The 13,855-nt window shown below is 49.3% G+C and overlaps 1 protein-coding gene across 2 annotated transcripts; it reads left to right on the top strand.

Annotated features, from left to right (window-relative positions):
- Positions 1–3,024: 3,024 nt before the first annotated feature.
- ndnfl (neuron-derived neurotrophic factor, like) lies at positions 3,025–10,363 on the top strand. 2 transcript variants are annotated; one of them, XM_035399608.1, is made up of 4 exons: positions 3,025–3,520; positions 5,894–6,057; positions 6,873–6,997; positions 7,779–10,363. In XM_035399608.1, exons 1-4 carry the CDS (start codon positions 3,509–3,511, stop codon positions 9,155–9,157), a joined length of 1,680 nt encoding a protein of 559 aa, XP_035255499.1. In that variant the 5' UTR covers positions 3,025–3,508; the 3' UTR covers positions 9,158–10,363. The 2 variants fall into 2 exon arrangements, with proteins under 2 accessions (XP_035255499.1, XP_035255500.1); XM_035399609.1 differs by lacking the exon at positions 3,025–3,520 and adding an exon at positions 4,386–4,679.
- The last annotated feature ends 3,492 nt before the right edge of the window (positions 10,364–13,855 follow it).

Here is a 13,855-nt window from a genome sequence, read left to right as displayed (position 1 = left end):
TCTCCTCTGTTCAGTCTCACCTCTCCCCTCTGTTCAGTCTCACCTCTCCCCTCTGTTCAGTCTCACCTCTCCCCTCTGTTCAGCCTCACCTCTCTCCTCTGTTCAGCCTCACCTCTCTCCTCTGTTCAGCCTCACCTCTCTCCTCTGTTCAGTCTCACCTCTCCCCTCTGTTCAGTCTCACCTCTCCCCTCTGTTCAGTCTCACCTCTCTCCTCTGTTCAGCCTCACCTCTCTCCTCTGTTCAGTCTCACCTCCCCCCTCTGTTCAGTCTCACCTCCCCCCTCTGTTCAGTCTCACCTCTCCCCTCTGTTCAGCCTCACCTCTCCCCTCCATTCAGTCTCACCTCTCTCCTCTGTTCAGCCTCACCTCTCTCCTCTGTTCAGCCTCACCTCTCCCCTCTGTTCAGTCTCACCTCTCCCCTCTGTTCAGTCTCACCTCTCCCCTCCATTCAGTCTCACCTCTCTCCTCTGTTCAGCCTCACCTCTCCCCTCTGTTCAGTCTCACCTCTCCCCTCTGTTCAGCCTCACCTCTCCCCTCCATTCAGTCTCACCTCTCCCCTACATTCAGTCTCACCTCTCCCCTCTGTTCAGTCTCACCTCTCTCCTCTGTTCAGCCTCCTCTCAGCCCTCTGTTTGATCGCGGCGCTCCCCCCTGTCCTGTTGCGCCCCCTGGGCCCCAGGTCCCGCATGTGGGGCGCTTGGCGTCTCGGGGCCAATAGAGACGCAGCGCGGCGGGTCCCGGCGGAGGAGGACGGGAGGGTGTGATGGCGCACAGCGGGTACGCAGTATTTGGCTAATGAGCGACTAGCGGAGCAAGCTGTTTGCACAGCCTGTGTGAGCGGGGAGTCTGTTAGGAAGGGCTCTGAATATTAAGCTTCCTCAGGACTGGTGTGTGTGGGGGGCGGGGGGGGGGGGGGGCTCCCTCAGAGGTCACCCCTGACAACTCTTCCTCCCTCCCGTTAATAGATTCACATTCAGTTCCCTGGGACACCCAACCCCCCTCCCACAATCTCCCAATACCTCAATCCCCAGTTGGATCGTTCAGCCACCAGTCACCTACCCCCTCCTCAAACACACGCACGGACATGCACACACACACACACACACATACACACACACCATCCTTCCCCCACGCCCCCACCCCTGCCCCCTGCTCTGAGATGGTGAGATATCGCGGTGTCCCGGGAGACCAGCCGGCAGCTCAGGAGCAGATGGGCCGCCGCTGATGATATGCTGTTAAAAATAAAGATTTCTGTTAACCCTTCGTCCGCCGGGGAGAAGCGCAGAGCGCTCGCTCGCCGACTGGCGCTCTCTCTCTGCCCCGCGAAAAAGTGATTGCTGTTGGATCACGTCGATCTGAAAAAAAAAAAAACTCTGCTTGCGTTCACATGAGATCTCACCCGGATAACACGATATTTAATACATGATCATAATAAAGACGGCCTCTGCATTATGCATGCAATGTAACGCGCCATAAATTATGAATAAACGGGTAATTTGGAATTTCTTTCATGAAATTATTTAAATTAAATTTGCTCTTTTTTCCTCGGAGGTTCGAGGCGTCCAGTAACCGCTCGCTCATTAATTATTAACGAGAGCACAAGAGAAGAGACGCAGCGTGATCAAAAGACACATCCAGGCCATCTCTGATGGCACAGAAAGAACAGCAGAAGAGAGAGGCTGTCAATGTCCAGGACACCCCAAGGCCAGGCGGGATCATGTGGGAAATATTTCTTTTCTGGGTGTGAAATACCTGGATGCTGACTGATTTGGAGGGAAAGTGGGGGGGATTGGACGCAACGTCTTCGTACTTCACAACTTGTCGGTAAAATAAACGGAATGATAAACGTGACGGTTTTAGTTTTTTACCGGATGCAAAAAAGGCAGGCTAACGCGGCAGCTAATTAGCATCTTTCTTTCAGGAATATCAGCATCATCGTTTGATGGCTTGACAAGCTCTTGCAAACTTCGCAGATGCTGCACGGTGGGGCAGATCTGAAACTTTTAAACAAACATCGGGTCCAATCCGGCGGTTCGAGCAGTTCCCGTTCAGCAACTTGCCAAAAACCTTGTGCGCGATCACAAAGTTTCCCCAGAACAGAGAGCGAAACATAGGATGACATTCTAGCAGTCAGAAACATGATGAAAGGACAGATGAAAATGAAATTTTCAGATAAATCTGGTACATTACAAAGACACATGTGCAGAAATGTTGCTTTAGTGCATTGTATCCATCAAATAAATAAATAAATAAATAAATAAATAACAAATGAAAGAAAATTGTAATAATACAGTCAAATACAGTATGAATTATGTTGAATGCTTCCTTCACAGCAGAGGGAATATAGAAAGACGTGGTGATAAATGACTGTGATCACTCAGGTTGCCTTGAGCAGCAGGCAGGCATAGCTAGCCTCACTGCTGCTCTAGGTGAGATTGGGGGGTTTCTGGGAACCATATTGATTGGCCCGGGCCCCCTGCACTCCTCAAATCAATCAACACTGTGGCACGAATGCAGTGACCCCCCCCCCCCCCCCCCAAAAAAAATAAATAAATAAATAAATACAACTCATCCATTTCCTTGTGAGGTCCACTCTGAGTCAGGGGAGGGTGATCTTTCAGGTGTCTCATAGACCCACGCATGCATAGGTGCAGCCCTACCCTGTCTTCTCTCCAGTCTCTCATATGTCAGCCTCCACTGAGTGGCAGGGCACCAGATGCATGCATGTGTAAAATTCACAGCCAATGGCAAGTGCATGAGGGAAGAAAGCCCCGCCCCTATGCCCCAGGGTCCCAATTCCTGCCCCGTTCTGGCCCCCACAAGCATGGAGAGCAAGCAGTGAGTTCAGTACACCCCCTCCCCATCTACTGTCACCAGCCCTAACAACGACCCCCGCCCCTCCTCATATTACTATTCTCACCCTCCCACTTGCTCGTTCACTCACTCGCTAATCCACTCACTTGCTCACTCAGTCACTCACTCGCGCATTTGCTTGCTTGCTTGCTCACTCACTCACTCAGTCAGTCAGTCAGCCACTCACTCTCTCTCTCTCTCTCTCTCTCTCTCACACACACGCACACACACACACATGCACGCGCCTTTCTCGGTTTGATTTCTCCGGCTCACTCTCCAGACGGCTCAGATCTGAGCGGAAGGCCAGACAAGCTGTCAGTACAGCTCTCTCTCTCACACACACACACACATACACACACGTGCGCGCGCTCCGGACAAGCTGTACAGCTCTCTCTCTCTCTCTCTCTCCCTCTCTCTCTCACACACAGACACACACACTCCAGACAAGCGTCAGTGCAGTGCAGACAAGCCTCAGTCACTCCAGCTCCGGCTTCAGGACAGGGGGGTTGGGACGGCCTCCGCGCGCTCGTGTACACTCACCCGATTCCAGGGGCCCGCGTGCGCCTCAGAGAGGAGACCCTGGGGGGAAGGGGGACTGGCCCGTAGCTCCTGGGACGAGGACCGGAGAAGAGCGTCATTCTTCTGCTCCGCGGTGGATGATCCACCAGGTCAGAGAACCAGTGCTGCTGCTCTAAAGTTGCTTTGCATCTCTTCACTTCTCTGATGTCTCTGTTTTAAGTTGTTTGCAGTTCCCTGTCTGTTTGTGTGTGTGGTATGTGCATGCATGTACACGTGTGTGCATGTGTGTGTGTATGTGTCTGCTTGCGTATGTGTGCATGTGTGTGTGTGTGTGTGTGCATCTATGTGTGTGTGCATGTGTGTGTGTGTGCATCTATGTGTGTGTGCATGTGTGTGTGTCTGCTTGCGTACGTGTGCATGTGTGTGTGTGTTTATGTTTTCATTTTGTTGAGATGGCTGTGTGCATGGATACTTTGTTAGTAAAGTCTTAGAGTGGACTGAAATATTTTTCTTGGTTCTTATGATATGTTCTATGCCCTTCTCCCATCCAAATGCCTCCTTTTTTCTTCTCTCATTTCATCTCTTTTCCTATTATTTGCTCTCTCTCTCTTTCTCTCTCCCCCTCTCCCCCTCTCACTTTCTCCCTATCTCCCTTTCCCTGCTGTACTGTGGACTAAACTGTCGGGCTGAAAGTGAGTGAATAGGCAGGGGAAAGAAAGAGAGAGAAGGAGAGAGAGAAGGACATGAGACGCGCAGAAAAACGAGGGTAAATCAGGCGTACCAAATCCCATAAAGACTCGACGGCACCCGGTCCGTCTGCGCTCGCGGCTCTCTGAAGTTGTGGAGAAGGTAGGGCTGAGCAGTGATAAGGCTGAGCCCAATCCCGCCGGGACGCCGCTTTCTTCATAGCATTTAATCTCTCCACGGCACTCATGATGGGGGGGTGGGGGGGGCAGATGGGATCCCTTTGAGGACCGGGCGCAACTTGACACCCCCCCCCCCCTTTCCCTTGCGGTCGTATCCGAAGAACATATCGACAAGCTCCGTACGCGCTGACGAAGCGATGGTCTCTAATGGAAGGGTCTCGGTGACACACGCGCTCTGGGCTTCACCCGAGCCTCACAAAGGAGGTTATATATAGACTTGTTTAAGTTAAGTAAGCCCGCAGCTGGGTCTTCGGCTTATGAAAATTCAATCGGCAGTAATTACTCGGGAGCCTTGCGCATATTTAACGCGAGGTGCGTTTCGAAAAAAAAAACCAAAAAAACAACCGTGACTCAGAATCGTGCCGGATTCTCTTCAACGAGGGTAAATACACAGACCTCTCTCATTGCTTTGGCAACATGTGTGCGTGGTGTTTAAGTACCCATTCACTGTGGGTGGGAGATAAATACTAATCAGCTGTGTTTGTTTGCTTTTCTACCTTGCTTTTACTTACACAGCCACTCTCAGTTGCACTCTCTATTCCTCCTCTCTCACTCTCTCCTCCCTCTCTCCTCTCCTCTCTCTCTCTTACTCTCTGGCATCATCCGTTCAAGGGTAATGACATGCTCGGTAACTTGTAATCACAGCTGCTATGAGCTGTGAACTTAGACTGGAACCTGAGGGAATGAAGCTGTGCCAGTACTACTGTTTGTGCAATTGGACAATTTGTTTAACCTGCGAGCGAACAGCTGGAGTGGGTTGGGTGTGCAGAGAGGGGTAACGCCTGTGACTTTGAACCCGTGTCCTCCGTGGAAATATGCATCGCAACCTGCGACAGTCTTTTGAAAAAAAAACAACAAAGGGTTTTTCTAGTCCTTGGAAACCCAGGCAGTAAAAACTCTGTTTGTATTAAGTCTGGCATCTTTCTTTTTCAAATAAAAAGCATATACTTTGCTCTGATAACGAGGATTGCTGACTTGAATGCAGCTGGGAAAAAAAGTTATATTCGGAGTACAAATCTTGTTGAGCTCCATTGCTGTAAATAGATTTATTTTCAAAGGAATTTACTCCTGAGTAATAGTTCACCCGGTTGGCTCCCTTTGAAAGTTGTCTTGTGAGTAAGTCTCTCCAACTGGCAAGCTGTGTTATGAAAATCCCAGAGAAATATAGAAATTTATTTCCTGCATGAATAATTCTCTCTGAATAAAAATAAGCCTTTTCTCATATGAGTGAATCATCAGCCAGAGACAAGTCTCCATCGGTCCCCAGACAGGAGGTGATGTGTTGGGATTGTGGTGGAGGTGATGTGCTGGGATTGAGATGGAGGTGATGTGCTGGGATTGAGATGGAGGTGATGTGCTGGGATTGTGGTGGAGGTGATGTGCTGGGATTGAGATGGAGGTGATGTGCTGGGATTGAGATGGAGGTGATGTGCTGGGATTGAGATGGAGGTGATGTGTTGGGATTGTGATGGAGGTGATGTGCTGGGATTGAGATGGAGGTGATGTGTTGGGATTGAGTTGTAGTGTGAAGCTAATGCTTAAGATTCAGTCTTGTCATCTCCTCCCTGGCCTCACCTGTCCTTCGCTCTCTTGCAGGTCACAGGGATGGCTCTGTCCTGGTGCCACTGCCTGGCCACTGCCCTCCTCTGTGGCCCGGTCTGGGCTCTGGCCCCTGAAAACGAGGTGCCCCTCAGGGCCACTTCCTGGTTACCTGACTCCCAGGTAACTTCCATCCATCTTCCCAAGGACCGGACCCGGAGGTAAGGGAACACAAGTACAGAAGAATGGCTGGGCAGTTAAAGACCCAAGGACTGGACCGGACTGAATTAGTCTGGACTGGACTGAATTGGACTGGACTGGATAGGCAAAGGTTTCCCTAGTGAGGCTGTTTACCTGAAAAATATAGTATCCCATCAGTTCCAACCTAAAAAAAGAGTGACTGATAACAGAAGCAAAAACAAACCAACTAAAGAAATCATTTGAAGACAACGCAGCATTGGTAAAAAAAAAATACATCTGCTTTTCTTCATGGCAATGAGTTAATGTCATATCTGGATAATATCGACTGATAGGTCAAATTGAGCAAGCCAGAACTGCTGAGCAAGTTGAGAAAGAAACCTCCTTTGGGAACCTCTGCCCTTTATCTCTTTAAGAGACAGAAATGCTGTTCAATTCTTGAATTTTAAAAGGACCAAAACGCACTATGAGTGAATTTCCTGCAATGGGTGAACTGACCCCAATCATGCTGGTTGTGGAACTGCAGAACAGTAACTGGGTGCGGAAATGAAACAGCATGTAGAATAGGGCAATTTGACAGTATTAGAGTGTTAATATGAGTACTGCATCCCCAAGAGCCGAGACAGACGACCTCCTTATTGTTGATCCAGACATGATCTAAATCCACTGGGATTTAATCTGCTGAAAAGATTGATAGGTCTTACCAGGGATCAGTCAAGGGCCTCCCTAGGCGTCTCAGCCCAGATTGCTTGGACGTAGCGACGCACGTGTCAGTGTTGGCAAAGGTCACAGAGCCCGGGCATTTAAGCTAGCATTGAAGTGTGTTCCCCCCCAACAGGCTGTACTTCACCCTGAAGAAGAAGACCCCCATGATGTCTGTCACTGTGAGCCCCTGTGACGTACCCATCGAGTGGACCCTGAGCGCTAGGACACTGAAGGACAAGCCCCTGAAGAACCTGCACTGTGAGTGGAGGGGGAGGGGGGGGGGGGGGTGTGACACATGGAGAGCACTAAAGATTCTCCATCACATTTCAGCTTTCATCTCTATTTAGCACACTTTCATATCTGGATTTCCCAGGACCGTTTTGAAGTGTCCATCTGATTAACAATGCTTCCCTGCCTTCATATTAGGTCTACTTTCACTTTTTAATGTTAAGATGATGGATGTGCTGTGCACCATAAACCCATGTGATAAAAGCCTTCCAGTCCCGTCTCACTGAACACCTCAGACCGGTCCGCGGCTCAAGACGTGCGCGCGAGTGACGCCAAGGTCGGCAGGTTACGGGGGAGCGGGCCGGCTTAACGCAAAAGCGTTGGTTTTGCAATGCGATGACTTGGCATGCAATTCACCTGCTTAACCATCTGAGCGGTAATTGGAAAGCGTGGAGACAAACTCCCACAAAGCGCTTTATCGCACAACGCATTCATCTGCATAAATATCTCATTATAAGCCAAGTCACGCTTTTATTCCAAATACGTTTTGAGGGGGGATAAACTCTTCAGAAGAAAAAACAGCGTTACGATGACATAAATCTTTCAGGGAGCAGCGTCCCCATTAACAGTATCAATAATTCACTTTGATTGCGTTACGTTTGCTCCTTTCATTTTTCAAAAAAGTGTGACAAAATGATCATTGCGAAAGAGAGCGAGCCCGTGTGCGTGTGAGGCGAAATGGAAATGTGAGCGCCTCGTATAATCCTAGCGAGGATTACTGAAGGGAGTAAACACAGCTCTCTCCCAACAGGGAGCTCAAAGAAGAGCATGCCGGAGGTGTGGTGGAGGGGGCCCGGGATGGAGGCGAAGATGCACAGCTACACGGGCAACGCGGTGGAAACGTTCAGAGGCGCGGCCTACGCCCCGGCGTCCATCTACATCCTCAGGCTCAGATCCCGGGGGCAGGACACCAGGGCGTCCGTGTACCTGCAGGAAGGGGCCGGGCCCCCGGGGGCCTTCCCGGAGCTGCCCCCCGACCCCCGCGTCCACACGGTGGGGGTGGGCATGACCAGCGTCACCCTCAGCTGGTCGCCTAGCAACTCGGTCCTGAGGCTCCCGCCGGGCGGAAGCGGCTACCGGTACTGCGTGCTCGTCAACCGCAAGCACAACTACAGGAGCCTGTGCGCCGCGGAGGAGGCCGCCAAGGACAGGAAGAAGAGGGGGAAGAAGGTCACGGCGTGGCCCATCCTCAAGGAGTGGTGGTGGCAGCAGTGGGACTCCTTCGAGGAAGGGGAGGAGGGCGCCCCCCTGCCGGACCCCCCCTCGGGGCTGCAGTGCGCGTGCGAAGGCGCGGAGAGCGTGTGCACGGTGTCCGAGCTCACCCCGGACACGCAGTTCTACTTCGACGTGTTCGCGATGGACACGCGCAACGGCACCAGCTCGGCGTACACGGGCACCTTCGCCCGCACGCACGAGGAGGCCCGGCCCGCCGTGGCCCAGCTGAGGGAGGGCGAGCGCCGGTGGGTCCCGCTCCGGGGGGAGGGGCGGCAGGGCGGCCCCCTGTTCAGCTTCCACCCCCAGGGCTGGCAGCAGAGCGCCCTGCTCACCCTGCAGAGCTGCGGAGCTGAGGGCGTCCGGCTCACCGTCTCCAGCAAGGGGCAGGTCCTGGCCTCTCGGCCCGTCGGCTCGGAGGTGGCGCAGGTCTGGCTCCAGGGAAAGCCCTCCTACCTGATACACCTGGAGGGCGGGACCCCCGCCCCGTCCGGCTCGGCCCCGCCCGGGCCCGCCGTCAAGCTGCAGGTCTCCTCCGCCTACCACCGGCAGGCCCCGCCCTCCCTCCCGCCCACCCTGCAGATCAAGTCCTTCAACCGGCTGAGGGGCTGCCGGTCGGTGACGCTGGCCTGGCTGGGCACGGAGGAGAGGAGCCTGTACTGCGTTTACCGCCGCCAGCTGGGCGAGGGGGAGGGCGCCGCCGCGGACAGGTGCCTGGGGCCCGAGTCGCGCAGCGACGCCGAGAAGGTCCTCTGCAAGTACTTCCAGGAGCTGAACCCGCGCCGAGCCGTCACCACGGCCACCATCGCGGGCCTGGAGCCCGGGGCGGCCTACGTGTTCGATGTGTATCTAATGAGACGCTGGGGGATCCCAATCAAATACCACAGCAAGACAGTGCGCACAAGGAAGGACTGCTGAGCGCCTCCCACCGCAGTCTCACCACACAACAGACTCAACAAGCAAAGCAAAGTCACGGAAGGGAGGAGACTGTTCTCGTAACTGTTTTCGTCTTTATTTTTCTGACCCAGTTTCGGGCCTTTTCCCCCTCGCTGGTACTGACGGCAGAAGGAGCGGGGAGCCAGAGCGGCCGCCACGCCGCCACAGTGGACCGTCTGCTTTTTTTTTGTCGTTGTTATTGGTGTGCGTTACTGTCGCAGTTCTTCATGTTCACGCGCCACCTCTCTGAACTCACTGTTACTTATTTCGTGCCTGAATCCAACCAACAAAGAGAAAGTTAGAGCTGCTCAGATCAAACACAGGAGTGCTAAAGTACAGTCTCAACCCGCGATAAAACAGAAGGGAGCTGATACGGGGGAGACCGTGTCACTGCAGACACGAGGCGTGATTTTATTACCACACGTGTCACGGATGAACCAAGGTCGCCATACAAAGCGAGACTGATGCAGAGTTATGACCCCTGTGGCAAGTCAGTACGTGTTCTCTGTTCTGCTTTAGCATGTGGTAGAGCAGGAGGGACAATCATCAGCTTTGCTGCCATTGAGATCACTGTGTTACATTTTAGTACGCCAATAAAACCCATCATTTACATTCCAACATATCGAACAAACGCAATCAAGCTTTTATATCAAGTAAATTATAACATTTACTGACAAATAAGCTAAAGTCCTCTTCATGGATGATATTTCCTTTGTTTAAATCTCAATATAATGTTAAGAAACTTTGTAAATATAGGCTATTATAAAGAAAATGTTACATAATGAAAAGCAGATAGTATGCTATATGAAAGACTAGTACATTTGTACGTTAGAAAATTGTAATACATCTCACCTTTTAAATGTCAAATATAAATAGGCAAATATAAAACACGAGTTCAATGCATGATACTGTTACTGCTATTATGTCAACTTGTTCAGTAGTTGTCCCAACATCTGTACTAGGATGTTTCCATGTGCTATTTTCTTACTTAAAGTAAAGTACCTAATGTTGTAATGTCCCTTTACATTTATTAGTCATTATAATTATTTTTGTAGTTCTAGTTTTTTATTATGGCTTAATTCAGGTTTTATTATTATTTACCTGTATCTGTGCCATTTAATTGCACAGATTGTGTCTGTGTGTCTGTAAAGCCCCTTGGTCCTTCCTATTAAATATAAATATAACAAAGTTGTGGCAGTTTTATTATTGTTAGTGTCTTTACCGTGTGCATTCCATTATACTGTTATGGATCTTGCCTGTGAACAAAAACAGGCACATCAGTTATGATAAGCTGATCTGAAAGCAGCATAAGGACGTGATATGCAAAATTCATTGAACGTAATTTATGACACTACATTTATTTATTTGTTTGTTTGCTTGCAGCGTCTGTGTCTCCCCTAGGGCATACAACATCATGATTTACTTTGGTGAATTAGACAGTTCTACTCTGAAACAAAGGCTAAATTGGGAACTTCTATGGTCTGAACGGGAAATCCACAAAATTAGGTTTTCAAATGAAACAAAATAAAAAGCAATTACAGCAAGCAGAGAATGTATTGCATGGCCAGGATCGATACATTCGCTTAAAGAGATTGGCATGTAAGTATAATGTAAGAAATATTATCCGAAATCCATTATCTTCAGGTATTAAAGTAAGTTTTGCAAGCAAGCTCTCATTTAAACATATTATTAAAACTTATTTTAGCATGTCCTCTCGTTGCACCTAATAACAGTGACACAAGCTAGCTAATGTCTTGAAAACTGTGTGTTTTGGCAAATAACTAACGTAAGCTGGGTAGTTAGCATTTCAGTTGCCAGATGGATTATACTCGATTTGTGTACCTCCTAGCAATAACAGTACAGATCGTGTTTAATGGCTTTACTAGAACGATGCCAAGACCTGTTCAAGACATCCAACCTGTATGTGCTGGACGTCGCAAAGGAGGCGTCGGAGGCCGAAGTTTTATAAATTGTCTCTGCAGGTCCACCCTGACTGAGCCCCCGAGGATCAGAAAGCTACCGAGAAATTCCAAGTATGAGCGTAAATGTATATCCTGTTATTGAAATGCACGTATTAGCATGCATTCTTTAAACTGCTTTAAGATAGACCTACTGCCTGCTGTTCTGACATGAAAGCTCCAGATTAACTGACACGTCCTCTGTGCCTTGGGAGAGATAGTGTTGGTGTGCAGCTGGTGCTAAAAATGTGTCAATGTGCACCGCAATGAACACAAGCATTTTCTCGTATTAACATTAAATTAACATTATTTTTGTCGCTTTACATTTTGAGTAGACTTTTGTCTTTTTTTTTTTTATATATATATATATTTTTTACATATTATACATAATTATATATTTAAAAATGATCTAGTATTTTCCCCACAGCACAATTTCAGTGGCATCATTATGCAGATCGGGTGCAAGAGAAAAATACTACCCCAAGGCTCATCTTTAATTAAAGCCTGAACCGAACTAGCACGGATGAAGTCATATTAAATGCATCGTAAAGCCTATCAGACGCATCATAAACATGACTGCAGTTCTGATGGGGTCTTGAGCACAGGTCCAGGCTATTGCGTTATCTGTGGACATTGAGTCACAGGCTGTGCTGTGCTGTGCTGTTGGCGGACGTTGGGCAGGTGTACTCTCTGCATGGCGACGTGGACCAAAGGACTGTGTGTGACGAGCAGGGGACTATGGACAAGGAGACGGACCCCCCGGGTCAGAACCGGTCCTGGGGGGATTACTGGAGACAAAAATCTTCCCTGTGGTGACCATCCTGCTTGTGCCTCTGAACCATGTGCCCATGGGGGTGTGCTAAACTGACCACCAGAAATTATCTAATTATATTGACAGTAGTTCAGTCAGTAGCTTAAAGGTGTTTAATGCAACAAGGCTGGGGTCAAATCCACTTCAGTTCAATCATTTCAGGGAACAAAGGAAAAACTTACGTAATGTCTGTTCAAATCTGACATTTTCCTGAACTGAGCGATTTGGATGCATCTGATCACAGCCGTGCATTGCAGGGATGTTTCTGAAATGAGGTGTTCATTCCTGAAGCCCTGTGGGCTTTAGAGAGTCCTCACTGCTAGAAACTGACTGAATGCTTTGCATATCATCACTGTTGGGATAACAGTCTGTAGCAATTTAATCCTCAGTATGCTGCAGTTTTGCTGGCATTCTTAGCCTGTGACTTTGAGCTGTGTTGGCACTGCAAGTTGAGTCCTGCTCTGTGGCTGAGGCCTAAGATTTATTCGGCATACATCCTGGACTTTGAGAAGAAGCACAAAAGCAGTGAAGATGAGCGGCAGGATGTGAGCCAGCTCTACCTGCAGACATGGATGACGTCATGGCGTCGACAGTATTCTGCGGGCAGAAGGATGAGCCGTGCATCGCCAGCCTGATCCAGGCTGCCATCGATGCCCGCTAGCTGCCCGCCTTCCCCGCTTTCACCCACAAGAGCGACAGGAACAAGCAACGCAAGCAGAAGGTATACCCATCCCAAACTCAGCCCCCATGAGCAGGTACTCTGCCCTAGTCTCAGCCCCCATGGGCAGGTATTCAGTCCCAAACTCAGCCCCCATGGACAGGATAGAGAGCAGGAGACACCATACAAAGGCAACAAAATGGCAGATTTCCCTCATGACATTGCACACTTTGGTTAGTAGGGTTGTAACAGAACTCTCAGGCATCTGAAGAAGTGTTCTCGGGTGTTATAAAGAATGGAAGCGTTTCTCATGTGCTGCTTGTGTTGCCAGGCTGACAGAGAATGAAGGGCGGCAGAGGAAATGCAGGAAGAGACGGGGGCGAATTCCACGGACAGCTTGGTGCAGATGCTCATGGTGAGAAACTGACATTCCGAGAAGGGGGGTGCGGGGGAGGGTTTTCAACGCTTAATATGACACTATTCCTCCCCGATTCCAGAGAGCAGGGGTTTGACGCATTCCCGTCTGACCTGGAGGCGAAATACTCCAGAAAGGGAGGGAAGGTCAGCATGGGAAAGAGAAGGAAGAAGTGAAGAAGAAAGGCTTGATTTAGTGAATAATGCACCAGCCTCACATTAAGAAACCTCTTGTCACCCCTTGGCTGCAATCTGCAGACGGAATGTTCTGGATTGAACGGTTAAAAATTTATCAGCATTAAATGTTCATTCAGCCCCGAGTCATCCCGAGACAATTATGCGCTTCAGACAGAAGTATTCAAAAGGGCAAGGGAAAGCGGTTCATTTCAATGTGTTCTGCTGCAGTTAAGCACCACCGTTCTTTAGTTGTTTCTCTAGCGTGCGATCACAGGTGCGTGTGCCCAGGTAGGATCAAACGAGGCATTAGGGGATTTTTACAGAACAAACACTACGCCGGGTGGAAATGAGCAGAAGTGTATTACTTATGAGCATCATGTTTCTGCTCTGAGCTCTTTGCATAAGGAGCCGTTTTACATTTTACACCCTTCATTTTGCTTCTGTTGAAAAAGTGAGTCCACACTCATTTTCTTTTGAAAAAATAAAAACAAAAACTTCATTTAATCTGCCTGAAAAGTCAAATGTGTAGGAGTGAGCATATAACTGCCACATGGAGGATTTTTTCCATAAATTAATTTGCAAATGTGTATTTTTGTAACTTTTGTATTGCACAATGTACTTTTCAGTGTGCTTGTTTTAATTGTTGTATAGTTACCACCACC

The sequence above is a fragment of the Anguilla anguilla genome, chromosome 18 (genome assembly GCF_013347855.1).
Source record: "Anguilla anguilla isolate fAngAng1 chromosome 18, fAngAng1.pri, whole genome shotgun sequence".
Classification (NCBI taxonomy): domain Eukaryota; kingdom Metazoa; phylum Chordata; class Actinopteri; order Anguilliformes; family Anguillidae; genus Anguilla; species Anguilla anguilla.
The sequence above is the reverse complement of the archived record's forward strand: the minus strand, read 5'-3'. Positions and strand labels throughout refer to the sequence as shown.

Excerpts from the sequence above, each read along its gene's own strand:
- ndnfl (XM_035399608.1), top strand. Across the intron at positions 6,058-6,872 it reads CCCAAGGACCGGACCCGGAG|GCTGTACTTCACCCTGAAGA; the intron begins GTAAGGGAACAC and ends CCCCCCCAACAG. Across the intron at positions 6,998-7,778 it reads GCCCCTGAAGAACCTGCACT|GGAGCTCAAAGAAGAGCATG; the intron begins GTGAGTGGAGGG and ends CTCTCCCAACAG.